Genomic DNA, 19,899 nt, shown 5'->3' with positions numbered 1-19,899 from the left:
GAAAAAAAGTCCCCCAGACCAGCTCCAGGTGCAGCTGTAAGCTGGGAAGGAAGAGCCTGGCCAGCTGCCCACACAGCCAGGCAGTGATACAGTCCTTGGTAAATCTGGCTTAGTCTTTGAACAGGCTTATGAGAACACTGCAACCTCTGGTTTCTTTGGTTTTTTTCTCTTCTCCTTTCAAAGAATTTGAATATTCATTCAGTAAACGATGAACCAAAGAGCACATGTGCCTGAGTAGCAGAATATCAGCCGCCTCACTTTCCTCAGTAGTAGCGTGTATCATTGAAAGTTAACCCATTATTTTAGTTTAGTTTCCTAATGAAAGGAATCTTTAAAGTCAGTCTGTCCATCTGGTCCTCCTCCCCTACTACAGACAATCCATCAGGCCCATTGGCTGGTTTTGTCCTTTCTTTCAGATTGGTTTTCATCTCAAATACATGGAGCTGCTTCAAGTTTTGTCAAAACAGGCATCACGTTAGAAGGGTGTTGCGGAGGTTTTTTATTAAGGGATGCAATGAAACCTCAGTCCATACTAGAGACCAGAGAATACACATAAATGTTATGAACATCCAAGCCAATAAAGAGTGCTTTAGTTGGATTTACCATGTTATGAGACACCAGAGAGCCCACGCTGTGGGTCTCTGCACAGACACGTAGGTGTTGCCGGGGGGATGTTCGCCTATGTGTGAATTCTCTGATGTCTAATAAAAGTCAGTTCATCCTGCAGCCTTAATATAAAAGTGCCTTATGTTGCTTATATTCACAGGGGGAAATCTTTTTTGTTCCTTTTGGTATTCCTACTGCTGCTTACCCCACCAAGAGTGGTTTCTGTAGCAGGCTCAGTGAAGCCTTGTAGGGTCATCAGAGGCTGTTGTCAACATTTGGGTGTCTTAAACCTTTGCTGGAGCTGGTTGCCAGTCTATGTGGCATTTGGCATTGTTGAGGCAGGGGAGGCCAAGCTGCTGGGATTCAGCATCCTGAAGGTGGGAGCTCGTTAATGCTGTTGGAAACCTCCCCGTGCTTCATTGCAGGAAAGCACAGTGTGGCAGATGAGCAGCAGAGGGAGAGGAGAACCTGTCAAGCCTGAGTGGTGGGTCCCTGCGCCTGGGTTATTTCTGGTGCACAGTGGGCTGAGTTGTAGCTGCATGGTGGAGGTATATTGGAGGTACCAGGGGTGATGTATGGCTTGGACAGACCAACTGTATTTGACAAACTCAAGGTGAAATGAATCACCTTGTCTGGTGCAGGTTAGAACAGAGATTACCTTGGCTGTGGCGTGAGCCTTGCTGTGTGGCTGGTGCCAGCAAACAGAGATGTGGTGGCCTCCAGGAATGACATTCCCATGGTCCCCGTGTCCTGCTGCAGACCCTGATGCAGTAATGGACCCCCTTAATCCCCACACCAGCAACAGCTCCTGGTTGGCATGTGTTACCGAGGCTCTGGAAGTGCTGGCATGGGTGCTCAGAGCATCTGTAAGGTAGTCTGGAGGTTATGGTGTGACCAGCTGGGCTTGGTGCTGCTGGTAGATGGGTCCTGCCATGAATGTGAGATCATTTCATCACCTTATGTCTTGGGGGGAAGGGAGAGACACTGAAAGACAAGCCACTGACTTCCCTGCAGGGGTATGATGGGGTGCAAACAGGTCTTGACATTCAGTGTGTTCTTGGTGAGCTGCCAAATGTTTGCATATCAGCCTGGCTTTCACTGGTAGGTGTCAATACTTCTTTCCACGCTGGGTTTCCACCAGAGCTTGAATTCTTTGCAGTGTTGGGGGGTTTTCCCTCTTTGTTTCTTTTTTTCTTTGGTTCCTTAGTAAGAACAGGGCTGAAGCACTGGGAGCCCAGTCTAAACCTGTCCATTACACATGACCCGATTAGACGCCATGGTAATAAGCATTTGAATCCAAAGCTAGATTAGGCAGGGAGCAGTCTGAGGCTGGATTTGCATAGCACACATTCCTTTTCCATAGGACTGTTGGTAAATCTACTGAAAGTGAATTTAGAAAGTGCTGGCAGGCGTCAAGTGCTCCTGTTGATGCATGGCTTGCTCTCCTCACTAGGCACTCAACTGGGAAAAAAATGCCTGTGATTGCCTGGAAGATGCTTTTTCTCCTCTCTGCCTGCTCTCACGGCTCATGTTGCAGTTGATAAGGATGGGTAGCTCGTGCCAGCTCTAAAAATCTGCATTAATGGGGGTTTGAAAGTTTTTGCCTGGAGAGGCAATTATTTCAGGGTGTTTTCTCTTCCTGTTACAACTCTGACAGTGGTGGAGTGAACCTGGAATTTTCAGGTACCTAAATCCAATTTGCAGCTTTTTCAAGCTTTCTCTGCAATGTTACAAGGTCTTATGATGGAAAATGCTGCAAAGATCTGTTATCCAAAAGCCATTTAATTTCCTTCCCCTGTGGACAGCATAAGACTGTGGGTGATCTCAGGGTCAGTCTCTCTCTGAGTTATTTCATTACCATGTGTTTAGGGCACCCAAACTGCAGTGTTAATCTGGGGCAATGGGATACAGAGGTCAGACTCAGGGGAAAATGTTTTTCAAGGTTTAGGGCAGTGGCTAGGCAGCAACCCTGCAGGCTCTGTGTTGAGATGGAGGTTCTGAATGCTGGAGATTCTGGATGCTGAAGGTTCTGGATGTTCTTGTATCATCCATCTCAGGATATGAGATGGATGTGTTTGTGGGAAGAGCTAAGCAGAAAACAGCCTCACCTAGCCTGTCTAGAGGTGACCTCTGACTTGTGACAAAGTGTAGAGCAATGGTACCTTTGGGTGTCTCAGCAGAGCTGCTCTGATGTTGTTGCAGTCCCTGAGCCAGTGGCTTGACTTTGCTTTTTTGTTGTCAGGGCTCTGCTTTAGCTACCTCGGGAGCCCAGTGATCGTGGCTCGCCCCGCTTGAAGCCTTTGCTTGTGTCCCTTGTTAGCATGAGCATGAGGAAGCATGAATTGAGGAACAGGGATCATGGCACTGGGTTTCAAGCTTGGTTAGACCTGCTGGGCCCCACTTTGTTATCAGTGGTGTTGTCTGGGCTGTGTTGTACGATCTCACCATCTGATGAATGGAAAGCTGCAGCCCTGAGCGGCCTCTATCAGCCAACTCAGTTGCCACCTTTGCTCATAGAGGTGTTTCAGCTTCAAAGCTGCTGAAGGAATGGGAGTGTATTTCTGAGTGTTGGGGATGCACTTTCTCACTGGAGAGCTGGCAGAGCTGTGTCAGTCAGATACATCACCCTGGAGCCAGGAAAGGAAGTGAGCTTTGAAGGAATGTCACAAAGCACTGATCACCAGCGGTGCCTGAAGTCTTTCCGAGGTGGCAGATAAGAAGAGCTCTGTGAGATGCCACCAGCCCCAGGACTCAGGAAACTCAAAGAGGTTCTTCATCACTTTGGACTGTGAGTAAACTGGACTGGTGTCGATGGGGAGAAGTATTTTCACTTTGCTGTCTGGAGTGGTGAACGCCAACCCCGAGCAAGAGGCTACCTGCAAGGAGTTGTGAGCTTGTGTCGTGGTTTTGGTCCAGCTGGCAGCTCAGCCCTACACAGGATCTTTGTCACTCTCCCCTGGTGGGATGGGGGAGAGAATCAGAAGACTCAAAGTGAGAAAACTCATGAGTTGAGATAAAGACATTTTAACAGGGAAAGCAAGAGCTGCACGTACAAGCAAAGAAAAATGAGGAATTCATTCACCACTTCCCATGGGCAGGCAGGTTTTCAGCCATCCCCAGGAAAGTAGGGCTCCATCACGTGTAATGGTGAATTGGGAAGACAAATTCCATCACTCCAAATGTGCCCTCCAGCTTTAAATGCTGAGCATGACTCCAGATGGTCTGGAATATCCCTTTGGTCAGGTGGGGTCAGCTGTTCTGGCTGTGTTCCCTCCCAACTCCTTGTGCATCCCCAGCCTCCTGGCTGGTGGACTGGGCTGAGGAGCAGAAAAGGCCTTGGCTGTGTCAGTGCTGCTCAGCAAGGACTAAAACATCTCTGAATTAGCGACACAAATCTAAAACACAGCCCCATACCAGATACAGTGAAGAAAATTAACTCTACTCCAGCCAAAACCAGCAGAGCTTGGGAAGGGGCAGAACTGGTTTGAGGGCTCTGGAAGGTGGGCAAAGTGGTGGTGTGAGCCATGGAGCACCTCTGCAGAGATCAGTGGGTACACAGAGAATGCTGGTGGGTTAGAGAGTGTGGTGCTGCACCCCAGCAGGAGGGGGTGACATTGTGGCTCTCTGAGCCCATGTCATGCCCGTGTTGGCCTCTGGGAAGGTACATCTGTGCTCGTGGATGCATCTGAAGTGTGGTTAGTGCCAGATATGTAAACATCCAGTCTGCCCTCCTGCTGCAGATGAGATTCAATTTTAAAAAATCAAACACAGTTATCTTCTCTCAGGGTGTCTGAGCCTCTTAGGATCCCCTTGGGTCACTTTTTCAAAGCAGTTCTTTGCAATTGCAAGGCTTCTTTTTTTTAATGAAAAGGGAGATGATTGTATAAATATCTCCAGGGATGGGAAGCTTGTATTGCAAAATGGGTGCAGTGTGAAAACCTGCAAGATGAGAAATCCACTCTGTATATAGCCCTGGCAGGGAGGTGGCCACTGTTGCTGTGATATTGCCCCTTTGAGGGGGTTTCCTCACTGAAACATTTGCTCCAGTGGGGTGGAGAGGCTTATTTTATAAACAGTATATAGAGATGGAGGTTGGCAAGTTGTCTAAAACACTAGGGATGCTATGTATGCCCTATTTAGAGTTCACACTGTCTGGGGAAAACCAGATTTGGTTAAATCAATGCACAAGGGAAAAAGTGACAATCCTGTGCATGTACTCAGTGTGTTTAAATTTGGTTTGTATTGATGCTGCTGATGCTGATACTTTCCCGGAATAAGCATTAAAATAGCCTCTATTGATTTTTAAATGCATCCCCTTGGGATCTCCACTGGATTGACATTCCCCTCTGGATGCTCCAGCTGGGAAAGAGGGACCTTCTTTTGGTCGACCCCTGGCAGTGATGTGTCAGGTGACTTCAGTGTGAGCCCTTCCTTGCTCCCTGCCCTCTGTAGGAGGCCGGATAATTAGGCAGTTAAAACCATGTGCCTCTATTAAGACAGGTCTCTGAATTGCAGGTGGTGGATTTGAGCAGCTGTCCTGGAAACTCGTGGCACAGGGTGGTGCAGCAGAGCTTGTGGTCAGAGCAGGGCTTGTGCCATCAGCTACATTGTGTTGTATCCACTTAAAAAAAACATAATCAAGCCTTCCAATTAATCTCACTTGCTGTGCACTCCTGCTTTTCTTTGTTATGTTTAAATGCAAACAGTCTTTCAGTGAAATGTGATAAAAGTTGCTGGTTTTTTCCCAGGCTGGGTGGGAGCGTCACGTTGGAGCTGTTGGGATCGTGTTGTGCTTGATGTGAACTCACATTGTTTTTCTGTGTTCATCTGCTGAAGCACGGGGAGGTATCAGTGTCATACTGGAAGGAAAGCGGCCAGTGGGCCTTTTCTGCCATTAGACATATTTATCAAAGAATTCTCAACTCCAGGGTTGTACTTTAGGGGGAAAAAAATCACTCTGGATTAACATCAGGATTTAAAACCTTTAAAAGGAAATCAGCATTGCAGATGGGTAGGCAATCTGAGGGATCTGACAAGTGTGTTTTGTTTGCTTTGGGCACCTTCCAGACTACAAGTTTAATGATGTCTTGAAGTTTAATGGTATCTTGAAGTTTAATGATATTTACCCATCAGGGGTCCCTGCTGGGAAGGACTCCTGTTTACAGCAGCCTCCACCCAGTTTCCATCTTGAAAGAGAAAGAAACCAGCTTGCCACTCACCACAAAATACATGAACACCTGTGGTTTCAGTAGCCTCACCTTCAGCATGGACAGTGCTAAAAATCTCCAAACACAACCCAAAACGAGCCTTACAGGACTCAGCCAGTAGCTCCTTGTAGCCTTGTTGTGGTGGTGGCAGATGTTGCTGTGCTGATGGACTGGAAGCATTTGCTGCTGAGCAACTTGGAAACTCCAGTTTGCGAAGCCAAATTAAGAGGCTTCAAGAGAGGAAAAACCTGTCTGCCTTCCCCCCTCATTTTTATACTCGGAGAGCCCTTCTCACCCTGGGAACTACTGCTGAAATGGGGAGCAGTGAAATGGAAAGCTCAGCAGTGAGGCTTTGCATACGATAAATCATAGTCACAGCCCGAATATTCATTGGAGGAGCAGGGCTTGAGGCTGGGGGAATGAAAAAAAAGGAGGAATTAAAATAAAGGAAGGTTGATTGAACTATTGTTCTCCAAGAAAAGGCTAATTGGAAAACAAATATCCTCCTCCAGTGGGAAATACAACTCCTCTCTCCTCGCTTGCCAGGCTGGTGAGTTTATATTAATAGCATTTGCATTGTTAAAAGAACTTGTGATATCAGGGCTGGGCTTCTCAGTTGGTATTATCACCTTCTGGAGGTGTGTTGTGCTTTGAATGAGCGTTTTCCCTCAGCTGGGGCCAAAACCAGCGATGGAAATGGAGTGGGGCTGGATGGTGCTTGTGTTTGCATTGGGTGATAGGAATGGAGCCCGGGTGGAAGAGGATGCTCATCCCTGAATGCTCAGCAGGGCTGTAGGAGCCCTCTGAGCTGCCCAGGGGGTCTTGCATCCCTCCCTCTTGTCTGGTGTTGTCCTTGAGGGCTGCCTCGACAAGGCTTGGCATCACTCAGCCCGGACACCCTCAAAGGATCCCTGAGAGAGCAGGTTCAAATGGCAAAGGAGAAATTCTGTGAGGCTCTTCTCTGCAAGGCGTCAGGCTTTTAGGAGAGTCCCGGGTCGGTGCTAATCCATTCCTGCGTGTAACCTCAGCTCTGAAAGGGCCTTCTCTGCCCCTTTGAGCCCCTCCACAATGCAGCCCTGACAGCTGCCGCCCCAAAACAAGAGGGGGTGGGGGCAGCACTGGGAGGAACAGCCCCTCCCGCTGCGTTTCCTTTCTGTTAGGTTTTTCTCTTCTGCCTTTTGAAGCCGAACAGGGGCAAGGGGAGGGCAGGGGACTGCCCCAGCATCCTTCCTGGAGAGCCCCCTGCCTTCCTGGGAAGTCTCTTGGACTTTGACAAGTGTTGGGCCTGGGTTACAGGATGCAAATCATTCAGTATCTTAAAGGGAGCAATATGTGACTTGAAAACTCTTTCTTCCTGCCAGTGCCCACCCACCCTGTTTTTTTGGTTTGCTTCTGAAAAAGAAAGGACCACAAATCCTCCCAGCTGCTGGAAAAACAGGCATATGTGTGTCTGTAGAACTGGGTCATTTAGGACCCTGGTGAGTATTAAGAAATATATATATTTTTATATAGGTTCCCAAACTGGGTCTTGTCTGTGGTTCCATGCTTGTTGCCCTTGTTCCTGAAATAAATGGCATTAGCCTGAGCTGATCTGCTGGAGCTCCTGTAAGAAGCAATCTGGAGTGGTTTGAAGGATCCAGTGCCAGTGCTCAGCTCATCCCTGATCAAATTTACCCTTTTAGTGGAGAACTCATGACCTCCTTTGGTGTTACTCACGGTCTATATGACTGGGAAACTTCCAGCAAGGTTTGGTTTTTAATCCTCAAAAGCCAAACAACGTTTTTCTCCAGCAGCATGTTCCCTGGATATGTGCACTGAGCTGTGCACCACAGGGGGTACTGGGCTGTGTGGGGATCCCTGGGCCAGCTCCTGATGTGGGAGGATAGATGCTGCAAGCCCTCAGCACCTTCTCCTTGCATCCAAGCTTATCTCCATGCCGTGGGACAGACGTGGTCCTGCAGCACACCATCAACCATCCCCCTGCTCCAGATTTTTTTTACTGGCTTGCCAAAGCGAGCGGCGCTGCTCCGAGGATTGATTTCACTTGGAGAGCGTTAAGACAGATCCCGTCTCACCCTGCTGTGCGCTACACTCTTACCCCTTAAAACTGGATTACAGAGGCAACAGCCTGTGTGCTTCCCTTGGCAGGGAGCTCACTCGTGTGCTGGAGAGGTGACTGGCAAGCTGGGCGGGGATACTCTTGCAGCGCCGTGGAGGTTGTTGCTCTTTTCCCTGAATAGCATCATCAACACCTCCAAGGTGGGAGCCCCGTGCAGACATACAAAAAAAAAGTCTCTACCAACACTTTTGCTGCTTTTGATAGGTGTAAGTTTTAAGTGGAAAAAGGAGGGCTTTCCTTGCGTGTTACAAATTCGTGAAACTATGTTTTTTCCTGCCCTGGCGAGCACATCAGTGTTTGCTGGCTCTGTGAATAAACTGGTCTGATTTTTCTTCCTGCGCTCTGAATGTCGCCATTGAGCCCCCGAAGCTCATCTGCCCTTGAGCAGAGCAAAATGTTTTCTTGCCAGACAGCAGGCCCAGATGTCTGCTTCAGGATGTGACAAATGCCACAATAAAAGGAAAGAATAGAAAGAGGAGGTGACACATTTTAGGTGAGCATCGGGTTTTTGGCAGATGGGGCTTTCTGGAAGCAAGCTGAGAGCCTGTGGCCACAGCCAGCTCTGGTTGGCATCAGGGGCAGTGTGCTGGTGGCTTTTGGGTTCCAGGGAGCCTAAGCAAAGTTTGGAGATGCAGAACTCTGTTGGGTTCGGAGAGTATAGCTTCTGGGAAAAGGAAGGAGGACCTGGGGTAATTCAGGATTTGGTGGATGTATTTATAAATCCATGGAACCCAAATCTTTGAGATTTGCTTACACTGAGAATTACAGCTCTTGTGATGTAGTAGTGATGACTCAGGATCCTCCTGGCAGCTGCATCACAGGAGGGGTCCTGTCCCCATTCCCTTTTATAGTTGCTGTGTTGAGAGTAGGTGGATGGAGAAAAGGCAATCATCAAATAGTTTAAAGCCTTTTAACCAAGTGTTTTGGGGTTTTTGCCCCCCTCTGTCGATATGCGCAGATTTCCACCAAACAAAAGCACTCACCTCCTGTACAGTCTGTGCCCAAAAACAGCTTTGGACTGGAGAAAGGGGGTTTTGGAAATCAGCATGGGAGTTTCTGGCCAAAAATTTATCCTGGTTTCTTTAAACGGGAACAGCTGTGTTGGGATGTCAGCACCATGCTCAACACGGGGTCCCACTGGAGGTGCTGGTGATGGGCTCAGGTCCTTTGAGCTTCTGTGTTGGAGGGAAGGTGGCTCCTGCTTAGGGGAAGGCAATCCTGTTTCTGAGCATTTCATCCATGCAAGGGCTCAATGTCAAACCTGTTGTTTTTAAAATTGAATAATGCTTAGACTCTCCTCATTAAAAAGTGTTCCTTTACACCAGATTTGGTGCAAACATGAAATGGGGCAGCACTTCTCACTCTTGAGAGGGATGAGCCCAAATGCTGCTGCCTCATCAGATGGGCAGAGCACCATGCACACACTTCTGAGGGCTCACAGTCAGGACCAAATCCAAGAAGAGGTCAGGTTACTGAGCAGAGCCAGGGAGGGTGCTGGCTGTCTATGGTCAGTAAGGTGAAAAACCAAAATGTGCCTGGGAAAGGCTTTGATGGTTCTCAGGGGATGCCACAAACGCACAGCCGTTTGAAAAATGCTGTGGGAGCATCCAGTTGTTATTGCAGTGGAGGTCTGGACACGACTAACAGTGGGAGGAAAATCACCTAGAATTGTTTTATTAAAAAAACTTATTTAGTGGGTTTGACGTGCCCTGGGCCAGGTGTTATATTCATGGGGAGAACCACCGATGAAGGATGCAGCATTGCTTAGTGGTGGGATGTGACAAGCACGGGCTACAATGTATGGGATGCCAAATTGCTGCCTTCTGCATGCTGTAAAAAGGGGTCCAGGAGACCTGGCACTGGCACTTGTTGGGGGTGACAGTGTCTTCCAGAAGTGCTTGCTGAGGCAAATCACCTCCCAGCCATCACCAGACAAGGGGACCACTTTGCAAAGATGGGAGAGAGTTGGGATATTTCCATCAGTCAGGAGCATCCCAGGCTGTGCCAAACCTCTATGGGGTGGAGGGAGACAAAGCTTGACATGGCCCAAGATGCCAAAATCAGTTGGGACTCTGCAGAGATGGTCAGTGACTGCTGTTGTACTTGCACAAAAACAAGTGCAGTGCACTGGAATAAAGCTCCCTGTCAAGAGAGAGCTCGCTCAGGACCTTGCATCCTCCTTTTGGGAGGGGATGGGAGGGGAGCCAGAAAAACAACACGCTAATATTCATATTTGAGGATTTAGCTCCTGGCTTCTGGGTGGGTTTGGAGGAGGCGGGTGTGAAGGGGAGCGTGCGCTCTCCTTTGCATGTGTTTGTACCCTTGTTGGGTATTTTTAGGCTGCAGACCGCAATGCTGCAATACCAGTGCTGGCTTCAAACCAGCTTGTTGGGGCATCGGTCACAGACAGGCTTTGGCAGCACGTTGCTCCACGCAGTTTAATTTAGCTTGCTGAGGAGGCTGTTGAATATGCAAGTGGTAATTGCTGCTCTCCTTTCCTTGAAGCAAAGGCGGAAGCGACACCAGGGTCCAATTTTCTTTTAATGACTGATTTCATTTAAACACTGCTCAGGGCAATGTAGGCTTGATGCCTTTTTTTTTTTTTTTTTTAGGGCTAGGGAAAGCTAAACTTGTATCTCTGTGCATCACTGAGCCCATAGCCTCTGTCTTGCATGGAGACCTCAGTCCATTCTGGTTGGATACGTGGGCTCCTCATCCTCTTCTCTCTGAGTTTCCAGGCTGAGCCCATCACACACACATTTCCACCCTTGCTTCTGTGAAAGCAAAGTTGTTTGGGAGTGATTCAGCCCCACCACTCCTGCCTTGGGATTTGGGACTTGGCTACAAGTTCCCTCAATGACTCTTCCCATCCTATCTTCCCTGGCTCTGTACATACAGGGGCAATTAAACTTAATTTATTCTGGCCCGTTCAATAGAAGAGGCCAGAAGGCACCATTAGATCACAATCTGACTTAAATTTATTGATCTAATTAGCGGTCAAAGGTACAAGCAGGAGGTGGGGGCAGGACACTTAACATATGATGCTGTGTAGAACTTGTCCCTTCTGTTCTCCTTAACGCAAGCCTCCAGATTGCCAGGGGCTGCTGCTTTTTCTCCTTGAATAACCAATTTCTGTAGGATTTGCAGGGAAGGAGGAGGCTGTGTAGCTGGACTTTGTTCTGACGATGCAATCTGCGCTGTCTGCAGCTCCCAACGACCTGCCAGTGTGCTGTGTTTTGATTTTTATCCGTCATGTCAATGAATATTCATCAGACTTTTGAAGGTTTAATGCTATTTGCCTGGTAGCTAACATATTCCCTCTCTAACCTTTTTTTAGCCTTGGTTGCTAATAATCTACAGCCCACTCAGCCTACATTATAGGGTGATTTGGTTTTTTAAATTGTTTATAGATGAAAATGAGGAACCTCAATAGCTCCAGAACTGGAAGCAGCTCAAAAATACCTTGTCTTCATTGCTACATGACTGTCTGCTTTAAAACCCAAAATAAAACCTTGCCTTTTGGTCTGTCATTCAGACTCCTCGTAGAACATTGTCAGGAGCGTGTATCTCTGAAGAACAGGTGTTGTTCTCATAAAAGCTTTCCATACATTTCTGTAAGCCCAAGTCAGAGCTTGTATCGTAGCAGCAGGTTTCAAGGACGAGGCTGACATGGTGTTGAAAAGGGGATGGAAAATGCTCACTGGAAGAGGAGAAATGGGTCTGTTTGCTCCAGACCAGCTGCAGGAGCAGGATCAGGCCCTGCTTTGGGAAGAGTGTGGCTGTACCCATGGACTTGCAATCACCAGGTAACCAAACTTTGCACAGCTGAGGACACGTGGGTTGGGACAGAGCACCTGTGCCAGGCACAAAACGCTGGGCAGCCGCCAGCATCCTCCTTTGTGCCCTGCCCCCGGCTTTTAAAACCCAAACCTACAGTGTTTTCCTCCACGTTGGAGCGAAAGAGGTCTGTGTGCCTTTGGCTTTTCGTTTCCCTCCCTTCTTTAGGAAAGAAACTCCCCAGCAGGTCCCAGAACCCTCCTGACACCGAAGGGATGCCAGCAGGCTGCTAATGGATTTGCTGCGGTGTTGGCTGCTGGGGAGCCGTGATGAGAGAGCTTTCATGGCAGCTGAAATTCCTCCAGTGGCTGCGTATTTCTGCATCCGAGATGCAAAAATGTGAAATGAGATTTGGGGCCCTTCAGGAAGGGGAACCCACTGGACTGGGCACAGAGCAGTTGCACAGCCTGGGATTATCCTGCGTGAAAACCCAGTAGCTGTTTCCCATCATTCGTGGCTCAGCAGATGATTACACCATGTGCTAAAAACATGCCATGGAGATAATTTCAAGGGTTGTATCCTCTGTTAAAGTACTGTGGGTAGAGCCTGAATTTTCTACAAGGTCCCTATTTTGAGAGGGCCGTGTTTGCCATGCTATGGTGGTGCAATGTCTGACCCCTAGTCTGTTCCCGGCCCTGGCTCTCCACAGGGCACAGCAACTGTTTACTTGAGTGTATAAATCTGTAGTTGGAGGGAATGGTTAGCTCCAAGGAGATCAGACACTCTTCTCCAAATGCTGACCTTTTTTTCCCCGAGTCTCTTCATAGCTTTGTTAATAAATCTGAGTCATCCATATTTCAACCTTCTGCGTTAACCTTGGCTGTTTGTCCCGTCTCTTAGCATCTCAGCGTCTTGTTTCGCAGGGATAAAATATGTGGGTGTGTAGCTTTGTAAGACAAATGTTTAGGCTTTTCAAAAATTCCCTACTTTGCTGGTTGATTTGTCGCGTTAGAGTGTTTCTCCTCCGTCCTCATTCCTCGTAGGTGGCCCTCCTCTTAAGTCTCAATTTTGGGGCAGTATTTGCTTGGTCCTTGCTGTTATCAATCAGTCAAGACACGTGACTCCTACCCTGAGCTTTGCTCCCAACCTGGGTTTCAGAAATCAGCAAAACCCAAGCTGAGCACCGGCGCGAGCGGTGCCCGACGTCAGCTCTGCATAGGAAAATCTGAGCTACCGGCACCGTGTGATTTTTATCAGCTGAAGTCGCGTCTTGTAAATATTTACTGGAATTTCAAGTAGGGTTTATCTAATTAAGGCCAAGTAAAACTTTCCATGAAGAAGAGCCGCCCTACCGGTGGTTGCTGGTGGATGTTTAGGGGCACGTTTAAGAGCTGCGTGCAGGATATTTTCTCAGCTCTGCTGCTGTCTCTGGCTCGGGGCATCATGTGCCACATGAGGTCTTCAAGGACTGAGTCACCCGTGGTGGGAACCTGGTGGCCCCAAGCACATCCAGCTGTTCCTGGCAGCAGCCTCCGAAATGTGCCATACCTGTGGAATGAGGGAGTATGAGGTGGGGGTATGGGACAGGGACTGGCCTGGCTGCCGTGGCACGGGGAAGTTGGCGCAGACTTGCTGGGATTGGCAGCAGTGGTTCAGCCCAGGACTCCTCATCCCACGGGAGCGGTGGCGTGACCCCCCTGCCGCTGCCAGCTCTAGCACAAGGCGAAGCAAATGCATCTTTTTAATTCGCGTGGTCGTCAAGGTTGCCAGGACTGTAAACGTCAAATCTGAGCAGAAATATTTGGCACGAAAACCGTCTCCGCTCTTCCCCTCCGTGCTGAGCGCGTGGGTGGCTCGATTCCTCCTCCCCTCCGCGGGACGGGAGCGCAGCACTGCGGGGCGGCTGCTCGAGCCTCCTCTCTTCTCTTCCCTGCAGGATCTAGTGCCCGGGAGGGAGGGACACAGAGGATCTTGGCCATGGCCCCGAGGAAGAGGAGCGGTCGGGGGATCTCCTTCATCTTCTGCTGCTTCCGCAGCAGCGACCACCCCGAGATCACGTACCGGCTGCGCAATGACAGCAGCTTCGCCCTGCAGACCATGGAGCCCTCGCTGCCCATGCCGCCGGTGGAGGAGCTGGATGCCATGTTCACCGAGCTGGTGGTAAGTAGGATACTTTTTAGTCATAGTTTTTCTTGCTCTTTGCAGCCTCCCCAGCCTTGGTTTGGAGTTTTTGGGCAAACTTGGGCGTGAAGGGAGCGTCAGGCGATGCTGTTGCAAGTGGTGTTGTGCTGAGCGCTGAGCTCTGCTCCTCCCTGAAGTCCTGCCAGTTTGGGGTGGTTTCTCTTTCTCATTAGAAAGCCTTAATTTCTTAGAGCAGGGGTTGAGGCTCTAATGAGGGGAGTCCCAAGCTGGTAAAGCAGGTTATCCCCCGTAGGTGCAAAGAGACTTTACTTGCTGAGCACTCAGCCTCACAGAAATCCTCAGGTGTGGGCTAAATTGAGATTTGTAAAGTCAGGATATTGTTTCTTTATCCCTCAGTTCCAAAACTTGGAAAAACACAGATTAAGAAAAAAATCGAAAGCCAAAAAAACTTTAGTTTTCTCTAATTTAAAACATTTTGGTGTGATATGATGGATGGTGTTCTACTTTGAGTTGGTTCAGCAGGGAAATGGGGTTTCCCTACAGTGCTTGGATGCATAGAGGGAGCTGGGAGTCATGATGCTGGTTGGTCACACCTGGTGGTATAGCACATCCCGTTAGATGCCAGGCAGCATGGTTCTGGTGAGCCAGGCCTCTTGGTAGAGGAGAGCTCCAGGTTGTATTATAAAGGCTCATTTTGCCCAGACATCCTTCTCCATGGGCAGGATGAGATGTCTGGCAGACTGGAACACCAGCACAGCACAGTGGGGATGAAGGAGGACTCTTCTTGCAGCAGTCCTGCAAACTACCACTGGTCAGGTTGGGTTTGTTCAGGTGAAATGACTGCCTCTGTCTCATGTTATTGTCCACTGGTAACTTGGCCAAATCAGGTTTTCCTGGGGAAATTCTTTCCCATGGATCACTCTCCTCATGCCCCAGTCAAAGGCCTGTTGCGCTGCGGCTCGGTGTCACCAGCCAGGCTGAAGCAGGCATCTGTGCAGGAGGGTCATGTGCTGGAGCTCCACCAAGCCTGTGGCACCCTCATCTCAGCCCAGGATTGCCAAAGTGTCTCCCCTAAATTCATCCAGATGCTTCGTTCAGTGGCAGCACCACGGGGAACCACTGTGAGTGCAGCGAGGCAGGAGCCCAGCAGTCCCAGCAGGAACCAATCCAGCCTGGGGCATGCCCTGATGTGGCCTCTGCTCTCCAGCCCTTGCTCTGTGCTGCTGAGATTTTAACTTTTTTCCCCCCAGCCAAGGGTGAGAAAAAGGCTCAGAGGCAGCTGCTGCTCCAGGGCGTGCTGGCAGCAGGACCCATGCTGGCTCCCTGGGGATTGAGATCATATAGGGAGGGGGACAACGGGTGCCCACCGTGCTCCTGTGCAAGCAGCTGCAACCCCTGGCTCCCCCAAAACAGGCAGATTTTGACCCAAGCCAGCGCCAGGTGGGAGGGAGGGTGAAGCCAAACTCTGCCCCATGGGCACAGAAGGGCAGATTCCCATTCAGGGGAGGGAAGCTGCAAACCCCCCCTCCTTACAACAGCTCCTTCTTGCTCTCAGTAACCTGTTGGTGTCGGGTATTAAATTTCAGCATTAGTTAAATGGTTTGGAAGGCATCCCACTGTTCCTGTATAAACCCACTGTGTAACATTTGGAAGAGAGACAGAGAAAGCACTCAGAGGTGCCGGGCTGATCTTTACGCCTGCGGGAACTCGGTGCCACCCAGCCTGTCATGCTTGGCCATCCAGGGTGGGATGGCTTGTGCCTGCTCTGTGGGACTAAGGCTCCCTCCAAAGTCCTTGGTTGTCTCAGTCAATTGGGTTGAGGGAAGTCAAAAGGGTCGGAGGGAATCCGGAGGCTTTCCCAGTTGGAGTTGGTCCTTGGCCAGCTCTTCTCTTGCAGCTTAATAGTGACTTTTCTGCCCCATTTGTTCCCTTTAGGGACTCAGAGTGGCAGGGGTGGAGGCTATCAGGCCTGGGATGGAGAGTATCTTTGGGGACATTGCAGCAGAGGGTTTGGTCACCTGGATGGACAGTCCTTCCACAGACATCAACAATCAAGCAGGATCCTTGCTTTGCAAATCCCAGCCTGCTGCTTAAATCAGAGGGCAAAATCTCTTTCGTTTTAGAGCCATCCTGCAAAATATTCTCCAGGCTTCGTGTGTTTTTAAATGTGCCTGTTTGTCTGAGGCAGGAAACATCCGTAGCATGAGAAATCATTGATTGTCCCGTGCCAGCGGCAGAGGATGAGGGCCTGAGCTGGAGAGGGACATGGAGCAGCTGTGGCTCCCAAGGTCAGCTAAAGGCTTGGGCTGCTCCCCCGATGTCTGTTTTTTGGCCTGCTTTATGTTAGATGGACACTTTGGATTTTAATTAGAATAGGTAAATAGAGTCGTTAAAGAGTTGAGGGGGTTATTCTGTGGCTGTGGAAGGGTTTTTCAGGAGGAACAACAGGGAAACAAACGGGGATTTTTTTTCTTTTTGCCTAGGTACAAAATGTAGCAATTAGCCTGTAAGAAATGCCTGCTATTCATCCCAGGCTGCAGGGATGATGCTCCCTGTCCCAGCCGTCCGTATGCAGCAGTTTGGGGCTTTTCCCTGGCTCGGGTCAGATGCAGATGTTGTTGCTGTGGTCAATGACTGATCACCGCTTCCTCCCGGAGGACCCTTTTCCCTTTCCCTTCCTTTCCCCTCGCCTGGGCTGAATGGTTTTTGTTGGAGTATTGTTGGGATGTCGCTCAAGCGGGCACCGGCCCTGCCTGAAAGGCTTTTCTTTGTCCGCTGTCCTGCCGGGGCTCCGGCCAGGCTCAGCCACCCAGGGAGGAGCAGGTGCTGGCAGAGAGGCACAAACAAAAGCGGGGTATTTCAACGAGATTTACTGATTTGCAGCTCCTTTGGCTGGGACAGGGCTTTATGATTTTGTGCAGCTTTCCTTGCATCGACACCAGTGTGTCTTACCGGCTCGTGTCGGCGATGTTTGCTTCCTTGTGCAGGGGTGAGGTACCTGCCAGGCACATCCATTGGATTTAAGGAGTTTCAGGAGCCATCAGTCCTCCCGTAGGACACATCAGGAGGATCGCTGTGCTGTGGGGCTGCTCAGCCCTGGTGATGAGGAAATCTGGGGTTACACGAACTGCCTGCGAACCAAGGGAACAAAGCTGTGCCATCTGCCACAGCTTCTTTCAAGAGGCTCCTGCGTATCCAGGCTAACAATACAGCATTTCTTCAAAGGCTGAAATCTTGCTTGCACGCTCAGAGAAAGCACTTGCAAAGCTCCACATAATGGTGCCATATGGTAGATCTTGCTGTAACAATCCTCTCTATTTTCCGCCAGCAACTAGACTTTCCACCAGATGGGTAAATGACTGATGTCCTTTATATCTGCTTAACACTCCTTGTCACCCTGAGGTTTGTAATGAAACGCTCCGTGTGTGGTGCTGTGCATCGGCCCCGTGGGACGTGCACTGGGCAGGGGGGTGGAATGGCTTGATTTGGAGAGGGTACAGGAGCCCCTCACTGTCTTCACAGTAAGGTTGGGTCACAGCAGCATCTCCATCCCAGCGGTATGGGAGAGATGCTCTGGTGACTCCTCAGATAGCTTGAATGCTCAGAGGAGCTGCTGAGCCTGCTGTGGCTTTGCTTGCCCCTGGAGCACAAGGTGCTGCCTCTCCCTGGTCCCACACCTTGCTCCCAGCCTGAATCCCTGCGGGCAGAGGAATGGGCTCAGAGGAGATGCTGCCCCAGATGCTCCTCAGTGCTTGTCCTCTCCAGGCTTTGAGGAAATTACATTTACTGCTCCCGATGGGGCTTCTTAGACTTTTCAGCTCTGACTTAGTGACACAGAAGAAATTAGAGCAGTCTCCATTTAGCCCTAGCCCTGTATCCTCCCTGTGATATGCAGCAGCCCATTTTTAACCTATGCAACCAGAGCAGGTAACCTTCCCTGTGTCCCTCCACACAGACTCCAGCAGCTGACAAGTTTTCAGAGACCTGGGGAGGTGGCTTCAGGAGTTAATTGGCTGTGCAGTGTCTTCAGCCCCCCAGGCTCAGGATGGGAGCAGACCATTGCCCCTTACTCACACATGGTCTCCAAAGTGCTGGGCTTTATGCCTTCCCCTCCCGCGATGTGGAAGGCTGCTGTATCCCTCCCTGCTGCTTTATGAAGTAGTGGAAACTTGGGAGCCTGAGGAACAATAAAAAGGTCTCTGGCAGCTTATAAGATTTATTACAGCATTTGTTTTTGCTATACTTGGGGCAACTGATGCATTTCATCCTCGCCGCTCTCTGGATGCCGTGAGTTGGGAGACAGGAGATAGCATCCCCTGTCAGAGACATTAATTCTATTGCCTTTGGAAAGCTTCATGATGGGCAACGGGTCTGTGGCTCACCAGTGCTTAGGTAGAATGCTCCGTGTGTAACTGTCCCGTGGAGCCATGCCATCCCTTCCTCTCACCGTGCCAGGATGATTGCTATTTTATATGCTGCTTGAACAGGGAGCAGAGAACAGTCCCAGAGTGAGGAGAAATTGGTGGTGCAGTCAGTGTGAGTGCTGTGTGTCAGTAACAGCACCAGGTTGGGAGCTCGTTGCTAGTGATACCCAGTTGTACTTAGGAACTTCAGTAATGTGCTTTTTCCCCGGTATCTAATCCAATAAGGAGAAAGTATGAGGTTTTGGGCCTTGCAAAACAACACGGCTTTTAAGTAGCAGCTGAGGGATCAGCTGCAAAGCCAAGCTTTGCATTTCATGCTTGCAGGTCAGCTGTCTATTTTGCTGCCTGGTCCTTGCAGCATTAAGGACTTGAGGATTTTGAGAGCCATTTAATGGTGACCAAAGCCATTTCCCCTATATCTGCAAAGAAAAGCATGTGGTTGGTACCCAGAAAAAAAAAAAATTACAATTTGACCTTGAGTCCTGGGCAAACTACCCCTTTCTGCAGAGTCTGTCCAGGGCCAGACACTCAGTGTGAGGTTCCTGATCCCATCCCACTGCTGTCACCCAAGACCAAGCTCCCTTGGCTTATGAATCAGTTTTAAGGAGGAAAACTAAATGATTGAGTAATGCCTGCTTTTAAATTCACTTTCACTGGGCTGCCCAGGTTCTGCTCTTTGGATGTGAACAGCCTGGACCTGCCACGCTCCTGTCCCGGCCCGCTGCTCGCGGCGCTGGTTTTCATCACCTCGTGGAGTTAACACCCTCAGAGATAATCTCTTAAATGTATGTTTTGATGGGTAAGCATTTGATAGAGAAGTTGCACACCTACTTGGTGAGAAAATAAGGGTTTTCTGCCTACACGGATTCCCCGGCCCTGAATGAAGCAATCCACCGAGGAACGCTACATTTCAGCTGAAACACTCCTGTAATTGCAGTATCTGTTACAGCTGCAAACTAGTGTGGGGGTTTGCCCAAAAACCATGTTGTTCCCAACTCGTAACTTTACAAAGGAGCCGTGTTACAGCACAATGTCAACCCCAGTTGAAGGCAGAGAGAACATAAGGAACCCCTTTGTTTCCAGGAGAAGTACAACTGAAGTGGAAAAATTATATGGTCTACCTGCTAAATGCTTTCCACTTTGCACTTCGTAAAAGAGGAGGCCACATCCCTGGGAGGTGCCTGGGCAGCTCATTTGGTAACTCACTGGTGACCTTAATTGGGGCATTAAGATTTTTTGGCTGGCACTTGCTCAGTGTTTCTGGCACAGGTCACCATGGAGTCTCAGGCCCTTTGGATGGGGAATTTGCTCCAGCAGCAGTCTTCTTCCTGACTGCTCAATGGTTGGGTGGTGTTGTTGGAGGATTATGAGCAGGACTGAGCAGCACGTGAGTTGTGATTTATCATCAACCTCAGCTGGAAGTGTTCCTGCTGGGAATAGTCTGTGCCTGCCTTGTATCCATTTGCAGGTACAAATGGAAGCTGTTCCTACCACTGTAGTATCTGTTGCTGGCAGAGTCTGGGTGTTCCTCAGCGTGGGAACATCACCGAGGTCAGCTTTGGCAGCCGAGGCTTTCCACAGCTTTGCAGGCAGGATCCTGCTGAGCCCCTCAGTGGACCTAATT

The 19,899-nt window shown here is 49.6% G+C and overlaps 1 protein-coding gene across 3 annotated transcripts in view; it reads left to right on the top strand.

The window, feature by feature from the left end:
* The window catches only part of DAAM1 (dishevelled associated activator of morphogenesis 1), a 95,031-nt gene that overhangs the window by 26,185 nt on the left and 48,947 nt on the right, over positions 1 to 19,899 (top strand). For all 3 annotated transcript variants that reach the window (XM_064659481.1, XM_064659479.1, XM_064659478.1), the window contains one exon: positions 13,646 to 13,869. In XM_064659481.1, coding sequence (XP_064515551.1) covers positions 13,687 to 13,869 — 183 coding nt within the window. In that variant the 5' untranslated portion in view covers positions 13,646 to 13,686. The remainder of the gene's footprint in view (positions 1 to 13,645; positions 13,870 to 19,899) is intronic.

Source organism: Pseudopipra pipra, chromosome 6 (assembly GCF_036250125.1).
Source record: "Pseudopipra pipra isolate bDixPip1 chromosome 6, bDixPip1.hap1, whole genome shotgun sequence".
Taxonomy (NCBI): Eukaryota; Metazoa; Chordata; class Aves; order Passeriformes; family Pipridae; genus Pseudopipra; species Pseudopipra pipra.
The sequence above is the reverse complement of the archived record's forward strand: the minus strand, read 5'-3'. Positions and strand labels throughout refer to the sequence as shown.